The 23,717-nt window shown below is 38.7% G+C and overlaps 1 protein-coding gene across 10 annotated transcripts in view; it reads right to left on the bottom strand.

Annotated features, from left to right (window-relative positions):
* Positions 1 to 23,717, bottom strand: part of kst (spectrin beta chain, non-erythrocytic 5 kst) — a 37,915-nt gene that overhangs the window by 8,613 nt on the left and 5,585 nt on the right. For 6 of the 10 annotated variants that reach the window (XM_089468959.1, XM_089468961.1, XM_089468964.1 and 3 more), the window contains exons 3-11: positions 8,284 to 8,474; positions 8,039 to 8,206; positions 5,860 to 5,976; positions 5,533 to 5,795; positions 5,341 to 5,470; positions 4,928 to 5,115; positions 1,890 to 4,863; positions 1,691 to 1,830; positions 15 to 1,625 (exon numbers count right to left, since the gene is read on the bottom strand). In XM_089468959.1, coding sequence (XP_089325085.1) covers positions 15 to 1,625; positions 1,691 to 1,830; positions 1,890 to 4,863; positions 4,928 to 5,115; positions 5,341 to 5,470; positions 5,533 to 5,795; positions 5,860 to 5,976; positions 8,039 to 8,206; positions 8,284 to 8,403 — 5,711 coding nt within the window. In that variant the 5' untranslated portion in view covers positions 8,404 to 8,474. Of the gene's footprint in view, positions 1 to 14; positions 1,626 to 1,690; positions 1,831 to 1,889; positions 4,864 to 4,927; positions 5,116 to 5,340; positions 5,471 to 5,532; positions 5,796 to 5,859; positions 5,977 to 8,038; positions 8,207 to 8,283; positions 8,475 to 10,316; positions 10,698 to 23,717 lie in introns of those variants that run through there. The other 4 variants (XM_018007401.2, XM_018007404.2, XM_018007405.2 and 1 more) reach the window with 4 other exon arrangements.

Below are 23,717 nucleotides of genomic sequence, written 5' to 3'. Positions count from 1 at the left end.
GTGTGCGAGCTTACCTCAGTTGTTCCTGTCTCTTTTCCACCTCATTGGCATAGGAGCTTTCCGTATCGATGAGCTTCCTTGCCAGCAGCTCGCACTGATCGACACGATCAGCGCCAACCTCAACGCGATGCTTGACATCATCAAATTTATTCTGCAACAGCTGCAAATGCTCAAAGTCCTGGCCGTAATCCTCTGAAGAAGCTGTTTGCTCTTGCTCCCTGATCCATTGCTCCACCTCGTCCGACTCTAAGAAATACTCGTGCTTGGACAGACTCTCCATCAGACGCATCTGTCGCTGTGAGGCCAATTTGTGTAGAGATTTGAGCATCTTCTCAATAAGCTGCTGCTTGGCTTTAAGCACTTTACTATCGGGATGGTTGGCAGCCACCATGGCGGCACATGTGTGTCCCATTTCGGTGACAATGCCCGAATATGTGTCCAACTCCAGTTCGATGGTCTTGTGTTTGGTTAGCAACTTGGCAGCCGAATCGCGATCTCTACCATATTCGGTAGAACGCAGCGCATTGTTGCGTTCGCCCAACCAGGACTCAATCTCGCCGGCATCGAACAGATATTGCTGTGCTTTCAGGGACATTTCAAGCTTGCGTGTACGTTCACCACAATGCAGATTCAGATCTTGCCAAGCCTCCTCCAGCTGTTTGCACAAAGCCTCCACATTCTGTTGCTCGGGATGCTCTTGGGCAACAAGAGCTTGGCCCGCCAGCAGCGCCTTATTGATCATGCTCTGATGACCCTTAATCTCTGCCTCCAGTTTTTTGTGTTTCTTGTACAGCGATTGCGCTTGATGCAGATTGTGGCCCAATTCATTCGACTTGGCTGCGGGCAGATGATCGTTGATCCATTGGAATTCAGCATCCAATTCAAAGACAAATTTGTGGAAGTTCAGACTCTCCTCCAGCTTTTCCCGACGCTTCTGTGTGGGATCGCGTAGATCCTTGAACCGTTGCTGCAGCTCCTTGGTCTCGTCCTCGATGTTCTTGGCGTTGAAGTGACCCTCGTGAGCCATGTCATCACCCGTGGAGACCAGCTCCGCAACCTTCTGATCCCAAATGGTTATCTCCGATTCGAGCATTTGATGCTTATTAATCAGATCTTTGCAGCTACGCAAATCGTTGCCCACATCTTTGCTCTTGAGCGCCGAATCCAGCTCGTCTACCTTCTTCTTGGCATCCTCGATGGCACGGTTGTGCTCACGTTGCGAGGCAGCCTGCTCCAGCTTACGACCCTTGTCCTCAGAGAGTGCTAACAGATCCTTCCATTTCTTGTTCAAATCGGCCACACGATGTTCCACCTCGGGCACACGATTCTCGGCCTGAATCAGGGCCTGTGCGTCTTTGATTACATTGCGCAACTGGCCCTCGTTGGCACGCAGCTCACGCTCAAAGGCTTTGTGCTTCTGCAGCTTGCGTGGCAGATTGCTCAGATCGCGATAGCTTTCATCGCCAGCGATTTTGGTCTTGTCCTGCAGCCAGACTTTCAGATCATCCGCCTCGGCAGCAAACTTGTGATAGTCCTTGGAGGCTTGCAGCAAACGTTTGCGGTCAAAGGCGCGATCCTTAACAGCCTTGCGCTTGCCCAGCACCTGATTACGACGATCGGAGATGCTAAAAGAGGCAATGAAGAGAATGTTATAGATGCGAAAGTCAAGTATTACTATAAAGTCACTTACTACTTGGCATCGTAGTGGTCATTGGCAATTAGTTTATCTGCATTGTCAGAGAAGCCCTTCAGTATCTTGTCCTGTGCCATTAGGCTCTTCTCAAAGTCCAGATGACGCTTGAGTATGGCTTCCACCTCATCCAGTGAGGACTGTAAGCAAAGGAACATTCATCTATTATGGTGACGTGATTTGAGAGTTTTTAACTTACGCCCAGATTGTTGTACTCAAGGAATGCTTCGTGACTCTTGGTGGTGGCATCAATTTTGTCCGCTTCACGATTGAACATCTGCAGCTCGACGCACTGCAGCAGCCACTTTTGCTTCTCGCTCCAGCCACGATGAATGGCATCCTGTTCAGCCCTCAGACGCTCGATTAGCTGCACTGTCTCTGCCATGTTAGGTTTGCCATCTGAGAGCTGTTTTCCCAGTTGGATAACCTCAACAAACTCGTTGTCATGTGCCTTGATATCATCGCCCAGATCATTGTGCTTCTTCAGCAAATTATTTGCTGTTTCCACATCTCTCGCAGACTCGTCGGCATTCAGCTGATCCTTAACGGAATCAATCCATGCTAACAAAGTCTTAGCGCTGTTGTTGAAGATTTGTTGGCCCACTTCGCTCTCGATGCGTGCACGCAACTCGCTGCCGCGCAACTGAACCTGTTGCCACATGTCCTGCACCTCCTGCTGGCGAGCATTAACATTGTCACGCTCTGCAGGGTAGGCGTTCTTCACCGAATTTCCCAGGTAGGTGACACGGTTCACCTTATCCTCCACGGGCGCCAGTTCGCGCTCCAGATTCTGATGGCGACGCTGCAGCGCTTGCACGGTTTTTAGGTCAGGAGTGATGACAGCCGTGTCTAGTTGGAGCATCTTTTCGCTCATCCAGACCTTGGCCTCGTCGCAGGTGCGATTGAATAGCTCCACACTGGAAGCGCCCTCCAGACTCTTCTCGCGCTGTGCCTTGGCATTGTTCAAACGCTGCCAGATTTGATGAATTTGACGTTGACGCCCAATAATCTTGTCCAGCTGCGAGTGACCCTGACGACGGAAGGTATTCACGGCTCCATCGATTTCCTCGACGCGCTTTGAGGCGGCCGACAGATCGGTTATGAACTTCTCAAACTTGCGCTTGGCATTTTCCACGCCATCGGCATCGTCCGTCTTGATCATGCGCTCCTTCTCCTTCATCCATTTCTCGAAATCATCGCATTCACGATAGAAGCCAAACAAATGGATGGAGTCTTCGAGAAGCGCATGGCGCTTCTGTGCCATCTCTTGCAGCTCATCGTAGGTAGCATTGACGCGTTGCTGGCGCTTCTCCACGCTATCCGCATTCTCGTTGATGCTCTGATTCGAGGTGCGACGCTGCACCAGAGGCTTGGGCGCCACAACCACTGGACGTATACGCTTCACGGGCACCACTTGACGTACGAGTATGGTCTTCTTGACCTTCTGCAAACTCTTGACCTTCTCGGCCTTGGGCACAATGCAGGCAACGGGACGTGCTTCGATCTCACGCACATAGTTCGCCGGCACGAAGCCCTCGTGGCCATTCTCCTTGCGCACACACCACCAATCATCGTTGGTCTTTGACTTGAGCAGCATGACCTCGCCCTTGTCCATTTTCATGCCCTGGCCCTCGAAGGGGAAGAGCGAACGCACGTGTGGCAGCATTTTGGTTTCGGTTACCTTCTTGTGCTCCAGCTTCTCGACCCACTCATCTTCCCAAACTTCCTTGGGCACCAGTCGGGTCTCATTGACCCACTCCTCTTGCTCGACTTCTGGCAGCTCCGGCTCGGCTGCTGTCAGGTCCAATGTGCAAATGCCCGCCTTGATCAACTTATCTGCCTGCTGGTTTAGATTGAGGATATCGCCAGAATAGGCATTCAGCTCACCCTGCAGATCGCGATGGCGCTGCAGCAGCGCCTGCGCTGAGGGTTCATCGTTGCCATAATCTTTGGAGTTAACCAGAGCCATTTTCTCATTCAACCAGGATTCGGCTTCGTTGGCATCCGTATAGAATTGATAGGCCTCGGCGGCATCCTCGAGCTGGCGACGTCGCAGATCCACAAGCGATTCGAGAGCCTGCCAATGCTCCGCCAGGGAATCAATGCGGCTCTTAATCTCACTCGCACGCGGATGTTGTTCGCCAATCAGACGCTTACCTGCATCCGACATTTGCGATGACTTCGGTTTACGTGATTTGATCTCATCCTCCAGCGCCTTATGCTTCTGCTGTAGCGAGAGCACAGCTCGTAAGTCCTTGGCCGTAATGCCGGTCTTGCAGATACGCTGTTTGTCCACCAGCCAGCTCTCCTCGTTGTCATAGTCCTCCATGAAGTGATGGAAGTTACGCGCCTCCTCGAGACGCGCACGACGCTGTGCGGATAGTTTCAACAGATCGGCAAAAGCCTCCTCCAGCTGACCCAGCCGCTGGGCTAATATGGCGGCATCCTTGTGCTCGGAGCTCTTGTAGGGCAAAGCCTGACGATTGAAGCGCTTGAGCGTCTCACCATAAGTGTTCACCTGCAGCTCCTGCAGAGAATGGGCCTGCAGCAGCTCCTCGACACCCAATAGATGTGGACCCACATCCTCGGAGGCGAACTGCTGCTGCAGCTCACGCACTGATTCCGTCGTGCTGGCGATCTCACGCAGCAGATTCATCAGATTGCTCATTTGCGAAAGGTTCAGCCGTTGATTCTCGAGCAGCTCCAACAATTTACGCCACTTATCCATGACCTCCTGCTCACGACGCTTCACACGCTCCTTGCCGTGATAGTTCTCCTTCTCCAGCTCATCGGCCATGGCCGTTAGATCGTTGAAGCGTTCAACGCGCGCCAGAATATCAGCAGAGATGGCCTCATGTTTCTTCAGCGTAGCATCCACTTGGCGCAAATAGCGCGGATCGGACAATACTTGAATCATTTCCTTCAGATAACCCTCACGCAGCACGGATTTCTTTTCGAATTTGTAATTCAGCTGTTCCAGCTTCTCTTGACGCAGCAGCTCTTCACGCAGAGCAACCTCGCGATTGTGCTCGGCATACTCCAGTATCTGCCAGGCCTTCTCTATGTCGTTGACCAGCTGCCCGTCTTGTGGATTATAGGCTGGCTGATTCAAAGCCTTTAGCAGTGTGTTAATTGTGAAGAATAAAGCCTCAATCTCGCTGCGCTCCTTGTATCTGTTGACATAGATATATATTTAGTTTAGATATTATATATAGAATAGTCTTTCCGTCTACTCACTTGGGTGGCTTTTCAATGGTGCGATACTCCTTAAAGGCCAACAATTCACGCTGTATGCCCTCCAATGAGTTGGGAAAATCACGCTGCTCCAGCTCTATTATTCGTTGCCTTATCCAGCTGAGCAGATTTGTGGTCAGGCGTTCATAGTGCATCTTCTTGCGATCGGCATCCATTAGCTGGCCCACAATCTGAATTTGACGAAGAAGGTAGTAAAGAGAGCGGTTAAACAACTTTCTAGACCCAACCCGATCGGATGCCAAGTAGAGCGTTAACCAGATTAGCTTGCACGTTACGCTGCAGCACCCATGCAAAGAGTTTTATATTTTTACTGTCTATGCCCCCGACCCTGAGTGTCAACCAAACCCCAGCAGACCCAGTACCCATTACAAGGTGTGTCTTCTCTGCCTACTTACATTGGCTATACGCTTGCCACTCTTCTGCTCGTTCTTCATGCGCGCAAACGTGTGATAGTATGAGGCCACATAGGTCAAGATCGATTTCTCATCCGGTCGCGCTGAATCAATATCCTCCGCATCGAGCAGACTAATAGAAAAGAGTGGAAATAGTAATAAATAGCAGTAATATTTATATATAGGCCCATTTACCTTGGTATGCCCAATTCATTGGCGGCCGTATCGAATGCATGATTCAAATTATCCAAATTGGAATTCTTTGAGTTGACAATGGTGCTATATTCGAACAGATCGGGTCGATGCGAGTGAATGAGCGCATTGAAACCCAGGCCAGAACGCCAAGATGATGTAAAGTCCTGTATATTAACGCCCGGATAACCATGTGTCTTACGTTGACACCACAATAAAAGCGCATCTTTGGCTGAACGTTTCTCACTGGATTCGTTTTCCTCATCCTATAAAAAATATATATATATTACTATTAAATTGATTCTTGAGTTTTTTTTACATTCAACTTACAACATCGATGACGATTTCCTGAATTTGGAAACGCAAAATGATGGTCCAAATGAGACCCAAGATCAATCTGGGATTACCATCGACAATGTCCTCAGCACCAATGGACTCCAAGCGTACCTATTGTTGTTGTTGTCGTTGTTGTAGTTGTCGTCGTTAAAGAGAAATGATATACAATTGCATTAGCATTCTATTACAGGTGGGACAGGTATGCAGGTATGGCGGGGGTCTGCACATCTCGAGTTACGCGTTTCACAAAGCTGCCAACAAGTGAACCAAAAGCAAAAACAAAACTTGAGCCGCTCTTTTGTGTGGCCCACAAGTCACGCATTATCAGAGCGAAGGTGTTTGACCTCAGTCTCAGGTTCATTTGTATATATATATATATATATGCATACATATACATATATATTCATATATATATAGTAGGTCATGGCGTGAACAGGTAGGCACAGATAAATAGAAATAGGCGAAGAAAGCATAAGTTACGACTGATCTTTATCGCATACATAAAATTAAATACGAACGAAAAAAAAAACAAAAGAAGAAAAACGCAGCTTTTAGTCGCTTTTTAAAAAGTTGATTAATGGCTAAGCGGACTGGAGCTGAAGTTGAAAGAATTTATTTGACCGATTGTACGTTCCATTGGCGGCGGGTCTTTGGAATGGTATGTGTGAGTGAGTGAGTGTGTTTGTGTGCATGTGTGTGTGTGGTAGCCACATAAGATCCTTAACTAAATGCTCGCTCAGCTGTGCGTTAAATGTCGTTTTACTTTTTGTTTTCGAGCTTCTTCAAGCTGAAAAACCAATTAAAATGCAATAAATGCCGATGTCACAAAATCCAAAAGGCAAGCCCCAAAACAAAAGTAAATGATATAATAGGGAATGCCTGACTGTGAGCCATGATGTACTGAGAAAGTATGTGAGAGTAAAAGTTTAAGGAAAACGAAAGCAAAGAGTACCAAAGGGGGAGAAAGTGAAGAAGAGCAGGAAATGAGAGTAAGGTTTAAAGCTCCACCTCTTTTTTGGTCTCTTCCAAAATGGAATCTTTTACACATTTTTCCTGGTACTTAGAACGATGAAGCTTAATTTTTAATATTTAATATTGTTTTTATATAGAAAACGAAGAAGGAAATTTATGGTATATTCATCTACCAAATTACAGACATTAAATAAATATGAGAAGTATACAGAAAGGTCTTTGTTTCTGCTTATCGAGCAACGACAAAGGCAATAAACTTGATCGTGATCAATTTAATTTCCTAACTATATGGCCTAGCTTACACATTCGAATGACTACAGGGTATTTACAAACAACAATAAAAATCAACAACTTTCACTATGTCAAACAAAGTGCCTAAGACACAGACGTGTGCACAGTGTCATTGTTGTTGGTGTTGCTGCTGCTGCTGCTATTGCTGTTGCTGCTGCTGCTGTGATGTTGTTGTTGTCGCAATTGGTACAAATTACATGCATTTAATGTGCATTAAAAGCACCATTGTTTCTAATTAGATTAGTCTTATAGCAAGAGACACGTACTAGAAGCTAGACCCCCAAGCGAAACTATGTCGCACGCTAAGCTGCGGGCAAGTAAAAGCGAAATAGAGAGTGAGTACAAAAGAGAGCGAGAGAGAGGGGGAGAGAGAGGCGTAGAGACAGAGTATATGCACTTGGGGGCTACATCTATGGATTCCATTTGCCTGCCTGCCTGCACACACAATTAAAATCAAATTCAAGCAAAGAAAGTGTGCGGAAAATGCGCCGACACGAAAAGCGCGAAACAACAAAAACTCAACGTAAGCAAAGTAACTCAAGAAAATATATAAATTAATGAAACTAACTAAATAAAAAATATATATACATATAAATGTGCAGCCTGCGCATTAGAAAGTATGCAAATATTTTACAAAATTGCCAGCAAAGGTAATTAAATATATATGTATATACACCAATACATATACACATATATTTGTTAGTTATGCAGCTTTTGGCGGTTTATGCAGTCGCGCATCTAAAGTGACTTTTTTTGTATGATGGCTCACTCATGTAGCAAACAAAGCACGCAACAGGCCACGCGCAGCTGCCTCAAGAGACTTGCACTTTCTACAAATGCGTAGGCCTTTATCTCTCTCTCTCTCTCTCTTTCTGTCGCACTCTCTGTCACACATCTCTTTCACACGTACCTTGGTGTGCAAGAATGCCAGACTCTTGTTGACATTTTCGATTTTATGTACACGCATACGTCCGCTATTCGGCTTGCCCAGTTTCTCCGACGATATGATCTCCAGCAGCTTGAGCAGCTTAATGCCATCGGCTAGATCTGTGAATAGGTCTTCGACCTCCATTTTGGCCTAGAATGATATTTAAAATAAAATGCATTCTCTTGTTTTGTGAAAGCTTCGCTTCGCAGTCAAAAACCAAAACTTACCTTGATCAGAAACGAATTCATCCATTTTGTAAAGGTCTTCTTTTGGATGTGTAAACGCTCCTCCTGCAGCGTCTTAATACGATCATTCTCAAACTTCATGATGCCATCGCGCTGCGTCATGTTGGTTGTGGAGCCGCGGCTGGAGGACGACGCTTGCAGCGATGAATAGCCACCGGGCTCATATTGTGATGCTATAAGAAATGCAAAACATAAGTGGGAAACATGGATTAGCACACGGTCGAACATAAACAACATAAATAAAAGCAAGAGCAAAAGCCCTGCAAGTGCAGAAATCGTTTAGCGAGGTAATATATGCAAAGCAGCGTGTTTATACACTGTTAACAAGGTGGTCAAATGAGTTGATTGGTTTTCAAATTTGCAGAGATTTTATATTTTAAATAAATATGTATTTGTATGTATGATAGGGAGGTTTAGTATATATCATCTTAGAGTAATTGTTGAACTACTGTGAGAATAAAGATTAGAGGTACGCCCCTACAAAGTATATAACCAATTATTAAATGCAAATACGCCTCTAAAAATGCATCAAACAACAATTCTGCCTTAATGCAGCCAAACGATTTGTAGACGTAGCTTACAGTCCTGTGAAAGCTTTTCTACCCCATTTTCACTCTCAAACAGTGTATTTCGTTTGTTTGTTATGCCCAATGGCATATTTTTGAACCATTGGCCTCTTGGTACCAATAAGTACGCACAGCTCTGTGCATCGGTTCGATAAGAACAGTCCTCAACACAGTATTTTCTGTTGTTTGTTTTTTTTTTTTTTTGCCACTTATCGCAAGTCAAAGTAATTAATGGGCATTAGCTTGTATACACACATATACGTACATATTTACACAAGTTTGTATGTATATCAATTATATATATGAAAGTATCTGCTTACAGGTAAAGCAGATAATTTGTGAGCATACGGGATTGGTTCAATGAATGCCCTTGTTCGAGCTAAGACATTTTCACTGTCGTCTCACAAGTGAAATATCTGTTTTATAAAATTGATTTACAAACAAGTTAAAATTTAGGAACGAAATCTTTCTTAGGCCTATTTTAATGCAAGAAGGTTTCTTTTATAGTATTTGAGGAATATTTCTTACAAAATCCAGAACAATTTGAAGTCTATCAAAACAATCAGCCTCCAATTTGGCTTAACGCATCTCAAACTGTAAGCTAATTTAGGTGACTTTCCAACTGTTTTGGACATTATACATTCATATGATTCGCTGCGCGTTTGTGGGCGCGACTTTAGTAAAATATTGACTCGTTTATTGGTAGAGGTGTTCCATAAAAATATTGCCAAATTTGGCAAGAAATGTGTGGCATGGGTGTAGCTATTAGAAATTATCTCAAGTGATTATTCATTGCTTAAATTTTCATCAGCAAATTATTTTCAATTGTTATTTCTTTAAGTTCTACGATTCTAATTTATAGACATATGCACATCTGCCAAAGCAACTCATTCAACTACTACTTAGATGATCTAATGAGCAGCGTCATACCTATTTCCTAAAGCAAACCTTGTCACCATACTATTCGAGTATTAGTCAATGGCCTTATTTTAACACTATGAGAGAGCCGAAGACCGTAGATTAGGGCATGGAAAATCGGCAAGAAAAACAACTATGTATAACATTCCGGTCTATGCCGTAATATGGCCCTGTTATCAGCAATTAATATATAGCAACAACAGTAAAAAATGAGTTCCCATATTTTTCCTCTTTTTTATCAACTTGACAATTCCACAGATTACGTAATATTTGAGCTTTTGTATAGTGCACAATAACAAAAATAATATCACGAAATATAAAGAGAGTTAACACTGATTTATAAGTCACGTATTTGTAGAATATTTATATATATATACCTAGATCTGCTGTATAACATTATGTTGACAGCGACTATTTGAAAAGTATTTGTTAGGCTAGTATATCAAAGATAAGGGTAGACATTGTGTAATTTGAAGTATGACTAATCTATGAATATACTTATTTAGAAAAGATGGTTCAAGTTCAACCTACCCAAAGATTGACGTTCAAACGATATATAACGTTTATATTCATTGCGCGAGAAATTCGAACGTAATATACTGTTATATTCCATGATTTTGGTGTTCTGATCTGAATTGTATATCACATGCACACACGCATCAGCACACAGCAAATTTTAACTGACAGCTATAGCCAAAGCATTCAAAAATATATACAAATTATATATATTTTTCTGTATATATGTGTATAAATATAATTTTTCGATTTTATAGAGCGACGCACACTAGGTTCGATTTTCGACAGAGTTTTCGCCAAGTTGCTTGCACTGTCCGCGCCGTTTGATCACTGCCTCGACATTCTTTACTGTTTTTTGGGCGTAACAAAGCTTTTTTTATCAGATGCCGAGAGCGAGTGGGCAATTCAAATACCTATTAAAGCAAAGTAAAAAGCGACGAAAAAACGAAAGTGGCAAAAACGAATTCTTGGCTGAGTTCTTCTTTGAGCTTCTGCGTATGGTGAATTCCATTTATCGTTATCATTTCTGCTGTTGTACTAAAGCTTAAGTCTGATAACATACAAAAATGCCTAAGAGTGTGCTCGAGTTAAAAGTGATTGACTTGAAGATACCCTGAAAAGCAGACCTGTGGTGTAAGCATTAGCTGTGTTTGCGTTGGGATCTATATCTATGTTGTTAAAAGGGAAGGGCCTAGATAGGCAGTCAAGAAAATATCGAGCATATATACCTCTATATATATTATTCTACATCACGACTTGTTCTTTAACAGAAAACATCAAGCCCTCTTCAACCATTTCCAATGAGCTCATAATACAAACAAGAGGAAAGCAAACTTGTCAACCCTGGGCCAAAGTTATTTGATGAAGAGATTGTTTATCTTATCGCATACCTGGCACATATGTCAACTATAGATTATGATTATGAGCAAAAAAAAATCATCCGAATATATTTTTAGTACAGAAATGCAATCGATATAAAAAGTGTTTAACCGATTGCCATAAATCCTAGAGAAAGGCCAAGGTCCAAGTGTCAAACCATTTATTAAAGAATGAAAATATATTGAATATTGATGAGATCATAAATAGAAGCATATTTCTTAATAGCCATAAATCATAGAGAACGCCCCATTTATATTTATGAAAAATAAAAGCCAATCTTTAAAGCTGTTGCTGAGGTCATCTAAAAGACATTTTTGCTGCCATCGTTAGGCAAACAAAACACTTTGCAAACTTCTTTGGCTCCCACTCCCTCCCGCACTCCCTCTCTCACTGTGTGTGTGAAAAGTGAAAAATCAATTAAAAAGAGGTGAAAACCAAACAATAAAATCAGCAAATAGCGCCAATAGCAATAAACTTTACCATATGCCGATAGCAGGTGCGACGTAAACTTTGTTATCTCTGCCGCTCCGAAAGGTAAGTACCCACATACAAACTGATATATACACACATTTATATTCATATAGGTTATTTAAATATATGTGTGTGGTTGTGTGTAATTAGAGCCGTTTGCCTACGTGGCAAAAATCGAGGCATAACTTTAGGCTTTAGCCGGAAAAATCATTAAAACTAAGTGCATGGCACATTGAGTTTCAAGCATCCCACACTAAAGATTTGCCTCCAGAGAAATGGAAATGAAATGTAGATTACAAGCCAGGCTTGAACTTCGAAATACCCTAGCTAAAGTTGTTGGTTACATGGCAGACATCGAAATATCTGCATCTGTATCTGTATCTACGTTTCTGTATCTGTATCCGTATCTGTATCTGTATCTATGTATCTGTATTTATGTATCTGTATCTATGTATCTGTACCCAAGCATCTGTATCTATGTATCTGTATCCATACATCTGTAACTATGTATCTTTATCTATGTATCTGTAGCTATGTACCTGTATCTATGTATCTGTATCTATGTATTTGAATCTATGTATCTGTATCTGTAGCTATGTATTTATGTATCTGTATCTGAATCTATATATCTGTATCTGTAACTATGTATTTATGTATCTGTATCTGTAGCTATGTATTTATGTATCTGTATCTATGTATCTGTATCTGTATCTATGTATATGTACCTATGTATCTGTGTCTGTATGTATAAATTTATCTGTGTCTGTATGTATAAATTTATCTGTATCTATGTATGTAAATATCTGTTTTCTTTGCGAACCAAAAATTAAGCATGCTCCGCATTAAACTGAATATACTGCAGAGTATATAAATTCCACACAGCTGCAGCGTAATACGCTTCGACTATTTTTAGTGTCAAAACGGTAATTGCAGCACGACGAAGTTCTGGTCATAAAAGATGAAAGTAAAAACACAATCGCGCACACTCTAAACACAGAAAGAGGAGGAGAGAGAAACAGAGAGAGGAAGTAAAACAGAGAGAGGGCGAGAGCCTGTTTACAGGCTGGCCAAATATAAACACGCGACTGCGCAGGCGCAAAAGATTTGAGCAGCCGTAGGGAGAAAAGAAATAGACTGGGGAACACATGCGGCGCACACATGTGTCGACAGCTGAGCTAAGGCAGGAGGCGATATTTACAGTTTTTGTATTTTCTGCTATTTTTAAACAGCCTCCCCATAGAGTCGCGTAGAACTGGAGTAAGAGCAGCTCTTTGTGTGAGCCAATCAGCCAGTTAGCCAGCTAGCCTTATAGGAAAGTTGTCTGATTAGGCGTGCAACAACCTCGCAGCACCAAAATCAGATTTGCATAAATCAATAAACATAAACCAATTTTCTTCAGATTTACGTATATATGGTTATATATACATATATCTATGATTTTTATGTTTTGCTACATAAATGTTTAAGCTTTGCAAAATCACATTTAAATGCGAAGAACGTTTATTCAAAGACATTTCGGAATTTAATTATTGGTGTGATCATCGTAGATAACATTTCATTTGATGAGCATTTCTTGTTAGGCGCTATCAGAGAGAACCAAACCAATAGCTGTGCCACGATCTAATCTAACAATGAGACCTGTAGCACAGCTTGTTTTAATTTTTGTTTCTCTTCTTTTTACTATTTTCAATTTTTGCCTAATTTGGGACTTTTTTTGAATAAAATTACCTCATCACTTGCCGAAAATTAAAATTCAGTTTTGGCTTCAATGGCAACAACAACAACAATAACTACAACAACAGCAAGATTCAGTCAGTCGGGCAATAACAATGTTATAAATTCTTTTGTTTGTGCTTGGCATGCTAAACAATTTTCAAAACAAAAAGAGAAAACCTCATTGAAAAAAGAGGGCGAGAGTTGTATTTTTTTTTTTTTTTAGAGATACGAGCTTATAAGCCTTGAATTTATTGGGAACTTTTATCAAGCTGACAGCGCCGTAACGGTTGATTTTATTATTGGATTTTTTTTTTTTTTTTTTTTTTTTTTTTTGTTATAAGTACAGACTTGTAAATAATTGATGGGAAATTCGATTTCTATAGCTAAGAGAAACAGTTCATCATAACAGCACAAAGACTTGTCAACTTTTCCACAAAAGAATTGACTGGATATATCTGAATAAATAATAAAATCAAAATCATTCTTTATTTATATTTTTCTTAATGAAAAGATTGACTTTCATGAGAGTTTTATTTCTAGAACTGGATCAGTTTTTTATTGGTATTCAGAGTTTGATTCGTTTGAGGTTTGCCGGGGATTATAATTATAATAAAATAATCTACGCTTTGATTTCATTATGTTTTTAGCAAATATTCATTGTATACTTTTTCTACATGAAACTTAATCCTATACTTTTCGCGATTTTTGGCCATATTATGATATATTTTATTTATAATCCATCATGCATAAATAAATTCCCAGGCATAAGACTCGACTCGACTTGACTCAACTCATGCTCTTTGTCAGCTGCAGTCAAATTGTTGAGGCTCTTTAAAAGTTATTACCAAACATTTTTTGGCTCATTATTAACTTGACTATAAAAAAGACAGACACGATGCGAGGGTGTCTGCACGTCTGTGTGTGTGTGTGTGTTTGTGTCTTGTCTTTATTTTTATGTCGGCTTTGCTTCATTATTGTGAGCTGCTCCAAAAGTTATTTGCAAAAATTAGTCAATAGGCACCGCACAACGCTTCATGCTTATTGCCATTACTTTTGTTGTGTGTGTGTGTATATGTGTGTGTGAGTTTGTTGGTTTGGCATTTGCTACGCCCTCCTGGGGCGTTACACCCGCGTCGTAGATATAGAGAAACCCAAAGACCAAAAACTCCATGACATCATCGTGGCGCAGCTGCGCGCTGGTCTCTAAAAGTATCTAAGTATCTACAAGATACATATTCCAGAGATTCTTTGCGGTGCTGTGGTGCTGCGCATGCGCAACCCTCGCAGCTACTGTATTTATTTATTTGTATTTTGTTTTCTTTTCTTTTGTCTTTTTCTGTGTTTTTTCTGTGACATGTGCTCATTTGGCATGCAAATGGAATTCGTGTGGGCGCCGCATTGGCGAGCTTGGCAGTGAAATTTTTTTGGTCTTTTTTTTTTTTTTTTGTTGTTTTCTTTTTTGTTTATTGTAGCAACATTTAAACGTTTTTTTTTTTTTTAATCAATCAACAATCAATTACAGTTCGAGAGCTTACAGAGTTTTATTTAAGGCTTGACTTCACAAGCGGCCAACTGCTGACATCATAAAATATTTGGCATAAAGTTCTATACATATCAAATAGATTTCAACTTTGGGCTAATTATTCAGACACAAAATTCAATAAAAAAAAAAAAATTTTTAAAACAAAATGAAATTTCACTCTGTGAATTCTTTTCGGCACAATAAAAATCAATTAAAAGTGAAATTTTTTGTTGTGTGGTTTTTTGATATATTAATAAAGCAAATTTCATAGTTCTGCCTTCGAGGCGTCGCTGAAGTTTCCTTTGTTATTAATTTTAATCAATCTGCAGTCGTAAACCTCTTCCCTGACTGACACTGTGAGTGTACGTGTGTCAATATAGACATATATTCATTAATAACGCGCCAAAATAGTTTGCAGCACGCGCTCTTCTTCTTCTGCTGCTCGTTTTAATTGCTGTGTAATTAAGATTCGTTATACCGGATATAGGCACATTAATCTGAACGCTTCTTGTAACCCTGCTGTTGATGGCGATTATGTCGAGACAAACAGGTGTGAGTTTTTAGACAGGTTTTTATAGCTGATTGATTTCCCTTTAGCTGATGTGATTGACCACACAGACTGAAGACTTCCGAAGTGCTTAGACATTTAAGTAATACCCAGCGAATCGCAATCAGCCGAGCCAATCAATCAGTATACCAATTAAGCAAGGAGAGATTATGAAATTTATGATGTGTAAATGTTTATAGTATATAAGAGAGAGAGAGAAAGAGAGAGAGAGAGAGAGAGAAAAGGAAGTGAGAGAGCAGTTTAAAATGGATTCCTCTCCTAGATCGTTTAGATTATCATAGATTTTTCTCTAAGATCGCTTAAACTTTGAGCTTTAAACAAGTTTCTTATTTTTTTCATTTAGAGAATATTCTTGAAAGTATACAGAGAGACAACAGAGATTCTTCTGCGCAGCATTAATATATTCCAATTCCTATTTATAGAACATCTCACTAATAGTTTACAACCTTTGACTATCTTAAGTGATCTTTGACTATTGTCTTAGTTTTAGAACATCACATTTCAGTCATCTGCACCTCTTCCTTTCAGCTTAAGTCTACCTAAAACTAAAATTCTTAGTAACTTTAACAAAAGAATCTTCAACGATAGCACTAAAACTAATAGCTCTAACTTAAGCAGAACAAAGCATATGCTTTATTAATCTTATCAATCTGTCAGCTTTACAAACTTCCACTACGAGAAGTTGTATAAGAAAAGTTGTTTTCTTATTAAATCAGTTTTCTAGCCAAAGTCTATAATTAATTTTCTATAGAGCACAACAACATCGTCATTCTACAGTTACAAAAAGCCCTAACCGTGTGACCATTTTCGAATGCTCTCTGATCTGTAATTAATAATCATTGTCTAAGCTCTGCAGCCCACTGAACAGAGAAATAGAGCCGAATAGAGCAGCATTTCCTTCTTAGCGCTAGAGATAGGGTTAGAATGACTTAATCAAGCATACGAAATCATTTGCATATGCCGCTCAGCAAACACGTGTGTGAGACCAAATAGGGAACCGAATAACAGAAAAAAGTTTTTAAGAAAAAAGAGAAACAACAACATACAAAGTGAGTCACATGCCTTATAGAGTGTGTATTAATGACAAACACTTTTGGCTAACCCCTACAGTCACATAGTAAATATTTGCTCAACTCAACAAACAACGCAACGAATATTTCCGTTGCGTTTCGCAGGAAGTTGCCAAAGTATTTTTCAAATATATTTATGTGATTTGTTATCAACTGCTAAAAATTCAAGAGCTTGAAGACGCTTCATTGAAAAAGCAATGAGCAAAGCGTTATCAGCTCGTCAATTCGACTGTCGGCAGCTGTGTAGACCCCTTTTTTCATACCCGGAACCCCTTGAAAATTTCAATTTGGGGTATAATGTTTTCACTCTTGAAATGTAATGATGTATAGATTTCCTTAATTCAATTTAATTCTATCTCTCTGTCTTTATACTAGCTTTTTGTACAAATTTTACATGTATCTTTTTTCAAAATATTCAATAGCTATTTTAACAAATAACAAGGCACCGCCTGAAATAAAAAAAAAAAAAAAAGTTGTACGGGTATCTTCTAGTCAGTCACTGTCTACTACAACACTCATGTTTTTAATTAAAATGTAGCAGAGCATACGATCTGGGATCTACAAGCTGCAAAGAAACACTTGCAATTTCATGCCCCAAAAATAAATATGAAATAGTAGTAAAAGCTTGTATCTAGAAATTATCAAGTTGTACTTCAATTGAAAGCGAAATTGTGACCATGTGATAGGACAATATTAATAATAATAATAATAATAATCGTTTTTTATCGAAAGTCTATTTTCGAGTGAATTTCTTAATTGGCTAAGCCCTAGACTCGATTTTCAACTGTCAACCGTCAACTGTCAACAAGCACTTCCCAATGTTTGTTCAAGTGCCCGAAGACAAGCAAGAAAAAAGTCTATAAACAAAAATTTTTTAATTGCCTCGTTTATTTGTAAATCGTTTTTTTTTTTTTTTTTTTTTTTTTTCAAAAATAAAAAGCCATTAATAAATTTATATATGATCATTTCAAGTACAACCTTCGAGCCCATCAGCTGAGATGTTAACAACATGTGATAAGGCTCTAAAAACCAAATAGTTATGCATTTTAAATGAATTTCAAACGATTTCAATGTGTTTTTGATGAGACACGAACAACTGTGATATGGGTTTGTTATTACAGACATAACCCTAAATAAAAAAAAATTAAAAAAAAATATATATATATATATATATGTATATGTATCTACTGCCAATTGCAGTTTGAAGCACGTTGCGCAAACCAAACTCGAAATGTTCACAATAAATTAAAACAAAAAAAAATTTTAAGAGTTTAGTATTACATGATACCAAATACACTTTTTGATGACGTTATAAAACAAATTGAAAAAAAAAAACTAAAAATAAGTTGGGAATCTTAATATCAATTGTTTTTGTTTTTTTTTTTTTTTTATTAAGTTTTGATTAACAATTATACGAGTTATGTAAAAGTAGTTCAAATTTACAATACTCTAGGAACAACATTTCTGTCTCCATAACAAAATGATTCCGATATGGAATTTAAGCCTATTATTCCTCATCATAAATATATATCACTGTACATACTACCTATCTCTACCTATATACCCTCCATCTACAATTTCAATGCGCATTCAATGTAGAAAAGCAACCTTCACTTGAGTTGATATTGAAGAATTCTTGCAAACTGCTTGCCGTTTCTTAACTTTTACGCATAAATTATAAATAAAATGGTGTGGGTTCTTTATAATTTGGAGAATGCTATCTAAAAAGTATTTGCAGACATTGTAAACACAGTCAGTAGCTCTTCTTTTGGGGGGCTCTAAGCCTATAATAACTGTTATAAAAGCTACCTTAACTATATGTGCTTACAGACTTATCAACCGAATCTCTTAAGATTCGTTTTTTATGCTCATTTCATTATCTTAAGCTGCTTAGCCAGTTCGCCTTCACCTTTTTTAATATTTTTATTTTTTGCACTGTCAAAAGTTTGTCTGACACGCCTCTTGCACGCCTCCTCGTGCCTTGCCATTGGGTGGCCGATGCAAAACGTGTTTCCACATTTCGGCATATGCAAATTTGACAGAGTGCCGCTTCGAACTGTCTTCCCCGTTTTGATAAAGAATGCGCGTCATAATAAAACTTGTAAATAAGTAAGCCAAACAAACCAAAGAAAAAAGGAAAAATATTTCTATATACCAATTATGTATGTGCATACGTATATATATTTGTATATAGATATGTATATTTCACGCTACAATGCTAAACAGAGTGAAGAATTTTAAGAAAACCGGTAAAGAATATTTGAAAGCAACCGAAAATATTTTTGTAGCTTGTCTTTTGATTATACGTTTTTACTCTTGCCTTCTCACTCTCTTTCTCTCTCTCTATTTTAACTCTCTACCTATCTCATGCCATGCTTCTCTCAATTACTGTCTGATGTCAGCGTTTAAACAAATATTTTGCTATTTAACCGTGTAATTATACCCTTTAAGCAGACCTACCGCATATGCTAGCTCAATCAAGCTGTCAACTAATCAGGAATAAATATATATATGCATAAATAGAATACAACATAATATATAATAATATTATAGTATAATATTATATTATATGAATAGCTTCTTTAAGCTCCAAAAGTATCCTCACTTATTCAAGGAAAGGCTTCATACGAATTAATGCTCTATTTAGGAACCTTGAACCTATTTATACTATTCAGTAGTACAATAGTTCTCTTATATAATAGATCTACGAAAACTTTACTCAAAATTAACTAAATAAAGCTTAAAAGAAAACAATAAATATTTAACTAACACCTCAAAGCTGTTAGCGTGCTTTGAGTACGACTCTTGAAATTTATTTCTAGCTCTCAGTTTTAATATTATTTTGTCTCTCTATTTTTACAGCTCCAGCTCCAAATGTCACTCAAACAGCAACTAATACAACAGTAATATTTATTGTATAATTCAATATATTTATATATCTATTTAGAGAGTCTGGAAAGCGTGCGTATTCAAGGTTAGGAACCAAACGATCTCGCTTGCTCGCTCGCGCACATTGAATGCAAATGCAAAGCATTTGTTTTTAATGCCCACTTTTATGTGTCTCTTAATTGTTGACGAGTTTTGTAGTGTTGTAGTCATGACTTTTAAGACTTTATATTCGCATCATCATCATCATCATTATCGTCATCATCATCATTATTACTATTATTACCATAGATCATAGAGAGAGAGAATGAGCAGAGAGAATGCGCGTTCCCAGCTAATTAATCAAGAATTCATACAGTTAGCTCTGTCAGCCATGACTGGTTTCTACAGCTACTACGCTATTTGGCCTCATGACTCAGGCTCTCGAAAACTTGGCTCTGACATCATGTCGTGAACTATGTATAATATGTTCTTTGACTGCATTTACAGTTATTGCAGTTTCTACAGTAAACAATATTTATCGAAAACGAATCAATTGATAAGTTTACACAAAATGCTATCTGCCATTAGATAGTGTATCTATTTAGTATACTCTTGCGAATGGGAGTATTATAAATTAGCTGGTAGGTATGTATCATATATCATATACATATATTCGAAATATCCTTTGAGTTCATTTGGTATATATATTCTAGTAGCTGGCAAAGTTCAATATTTGATCTAGGTCAGTTTTATGGGTTGTGAATTGAATTCTTAGATATTAGGATAGCTGCAATAGTTGGATAATTGGGAGCATTAAAAAACTATTCAAATACTGTGAAATAAAGATTTATTAGTAAACAATTTAATTAAATTTTCTCAATATATATTCATATATGCATATATTCTGTATATATAGTGTATCAACTCTTCGTAAGCTTGCAGTAAATATTTTGTGTAACGCTTTTTTTATTGCACTGATTAGTACTAAAAATATATGTATATACATATGTATATATTGACAAGCAAAAACAAATAAACTCTTCAATTGCAACGAAGGCAATTTCAGACTAAGTCACTTTTTCCGCTTTGACGGGACGAGATAAAGTTCAAAGTAAATAACCTGGACATGCCGTAATTAGGTTTTGGACTCTGTCACCCTCGATGCACGAGTTGTATATACATACGAATAAGCAGTGTAAGTACGCCTAAGAGGAGCAAGGCAACGTAAAAACCCCCCAAATAGCCCATACTTGGGGCTTGGCTTTGTCTTTCTGGCCTCTTTTCCGTTTCTGCTTCTGTTTCTGCTTCTACTTCTGCTCTTGACTCGTCTTTTTGGTTCACATTTCACAGCTGAACTGAGTTGAGCTCAAGTCAAGAATTTTTGGCATTTCTGTTTTGCTGTTACGCTTTTTGATTTCGATCGATGGCCAAGACTACACTTAGGGCATAATTTATATATGCACGAAGAAGAGGTGGAAAAAAGCAGAAGACGCGCCGTACAGAGGCCTCTGCGTATGCAAAAAAGGGGAGAAGCTAGCGCGTATAGCGCACAAATGCGCATTGTTCTTGTTCGCTGCTTTAGTTAAATACACTAAAAACAATAAAGACATTTGACTAGTAGAGCGATTGAAACTTGGCTTGGAATTAGTGGGAGCAGCTTGAGCTTCTCGATTAGATTAGCTGTCATGCCTTTGCTTATGGAAATCAGACTTTTAGTATAGTTTTACATCAACTATGTTATAGATATTCCCCCTATAGGGCATCTAATGTTTCGTTGCTGAAGAACCGTTTTGTTGCTGTTCAAATCAATGCCCTCCCCATCGTGAGGCATTGGGGGGGCCATATCATCAACACCTTCCTTAGCCAGCTGCACAAACACAAAAGCCGACAACAGGCCAACAGCAAAAGCAGCGGCACTTTTATGGCTTCATCTTTTTTTTTTGTGTTTCTCTCGCTGACTTTTAGAATGCAGCAGAGAAGAGAGTGTGCGAATTCGATGAATGCTCGACTAGTAAATACCTCACAAAATTTTAATCTACATTTTCATTCACTATCTTATAAAATTATTCAATTCCAATGATGAGATATTATATTAAATAAAATCTATTTAAAATTTGTATCTAGGCTCCATTTATATATAACGCTTTTAATCACTATTGAAAACTCTATAAAAAAAAACTCTATACTCTTTATGCTTATATACATATGCTCTCAGCTGACTCCGTCTTCTTCGACCTGTATATGTACATACCCATTCACAAGCACATCATACCCTTTGCTTTTTCGACATTATCATTTAGTTTAAGGCATAATGAGGCATATACTAGGAAAAATAATTACAGCTGCGAAATTCTAGCAGAGGCTCGGTGTAAAGCGGAAATAAAGTGCGCAAAATGTAATTAATTGCGGGTAAGAGGCAGCAGATCAGATCAACAACATCAAGCCAATGCGGCCCATGCCCATGCGGCGTATGCTTAATGGCAAAAATTGTCTACAACAATGTTGTTGGCACTTCAAAAGCACAGGCAAAAAATGAGAGGGAAGAAGAGGGAGAGAGAGAGAGAGGGGCAGCGACATATCTCACGACGTGCTTGGGATCTCGATTTCGGTGTTTGTTGACTCTTTTCTTTTTTTGCAAACTAATAAGCTAAATATTTTGATTGGACTGCAACAACAGCAACAGCAACAACAAAGAACAACAACATCAATGAACCGGCAGACGTTTATTAAATTCGTTTTGTTTCATTTTGGGGCTGCTCCGCAGATTGCGAGCAATTTGCCAAAATTAAAGCCAGAGTCAAGGCTACAAAAAGAATTTGATTTTGCTTTTTTTTTCTTTTGGCCGCGATAAGTTTGTTTTATTTGTAGTAATTTTTAATGCAGCCACGCCTACTTTCTAGCTGATAACCCGCCCACTTTCTAGCACTTCAAGTGGTGGCACAAATTTGTACTTTTTTCTGCTGCAGAACACAGCAAATTCAAAGTAAATCACAATTTATTTGTTTGTAATCTCTTATCTTTTTTTATTTTATAAAAATTTAATTTCATTTTAATCTTTGTTTTTAAATAGATTTTTTCAGTTTCCTTTTAGTTGGTTTCCTTTTTTGGCATTGCTTCAAACCAGTTGCTAGTTTTTTATTCACTCTGTAAATTTTAGCTTTTGATTAATTACTTCCTCTTTGAGGAAGAAATGAAATAAATAATGATATAAATCATAAAATTCAAATTGAAAGTTTTTCAGTTCTTTGGATATCTATGAATCATTAGCTGACAGCTTTCTAAAAGGTCGAAAGAACTAACTGAGAGTTGCTGGCTGAGCTTAGATCAGTCGGCTATTTTTAGAACATGCCTTACTCGGGGATTCTCAGGAATTTGAGGAAGAGCTTGATTGTGGCTATTGTGAAGCTAATTTCCGGAAATCTTTAAGTAATTAATTAGCTTTGTATAAGTCCGCGTACATCTAGCTAATGTGCTCTAATTGCGTTACTATGTGAGTCTCATGCATTCTCATGAGTATTCAAGTTAGATTAGATTAGGTGTGTCTAGAAGTCGTTAAACTATTAATGGAACACATGTGGCAAATTTATTTTATAGTTTAAGATCCGATTGTATATAATTATTACTTCGCCCTTCTATGCGATTCTCATGAAGATGAACTCAAACTTTTTCTAGAAAGCTTACTATTTGCATGTCCAATGTAAATTTTTTATACATATATAGTATATAATATATATATGGCGAATTCCACACACCCAGCAAAAACACTTGACTTGATTAGCCAAATTCCAAGAGACGGCAAAAACTAGACAAAGAGAGAAAAATATCAACGAGCTACTGGAAATTATTTATGGTGCGACTCCAAACTTGAAAGCAAAGACAAAAACAAGAAAGAAAAATAGTAAAACCAAAAAAAAAAAGAAGAGAAAAACCAAAAGAAAAAGCAAACACAAAGTTTTTGGTGAGAAATTTCACTCAGTCGACAGCGGAAGGCGCAGCGAGTTTCAAGGTTGCCACACGATAATAAAGCGAGCAGGTGAGATCTGCTGTGACCAGGTGAACTGGCAGAGATTGTATTATTATTTGATTTCCGATTGTTGTAATTACCTAAGCCACAGCTGAAAAAAATGAAAAGGGAATGGCCCAAACAGATGACAAAATAAACTACGAAATAGCAATAAATAGACTGTGGAATAGAAATGAAAAGCTGAAAACATAAAACGAAGTTGTGTAAATCGAGGCACGCTCTAGTAGGCAGTAGATAAAGCTCTTCGTTTTTTGGGTATAAAAATTGAAGAAGACTTTGAAATTATGGTATACAACTT

The sequence above is a fragment of the Drosophila arizonae genome, chromosome 4 (assembly GCF_054131065.1).
Source record: "Drosophila arizonae isolate 15081-1271.41 chromosome 4, UAZ_ARI_1.0, whole genome shotgun sequence".
Taxonomy (NCBI): Eukaryota; Metazoa; Arthropoda; class Insecta; order Diptera; family Drosophilidae; genus Drosophila; species Drosophila arizonae.
The sequence above is the reverse complement of the archived record's forward strand: the minus strand, read 5'-3'. Positions and strand labels throughout refer to the sequence as shown.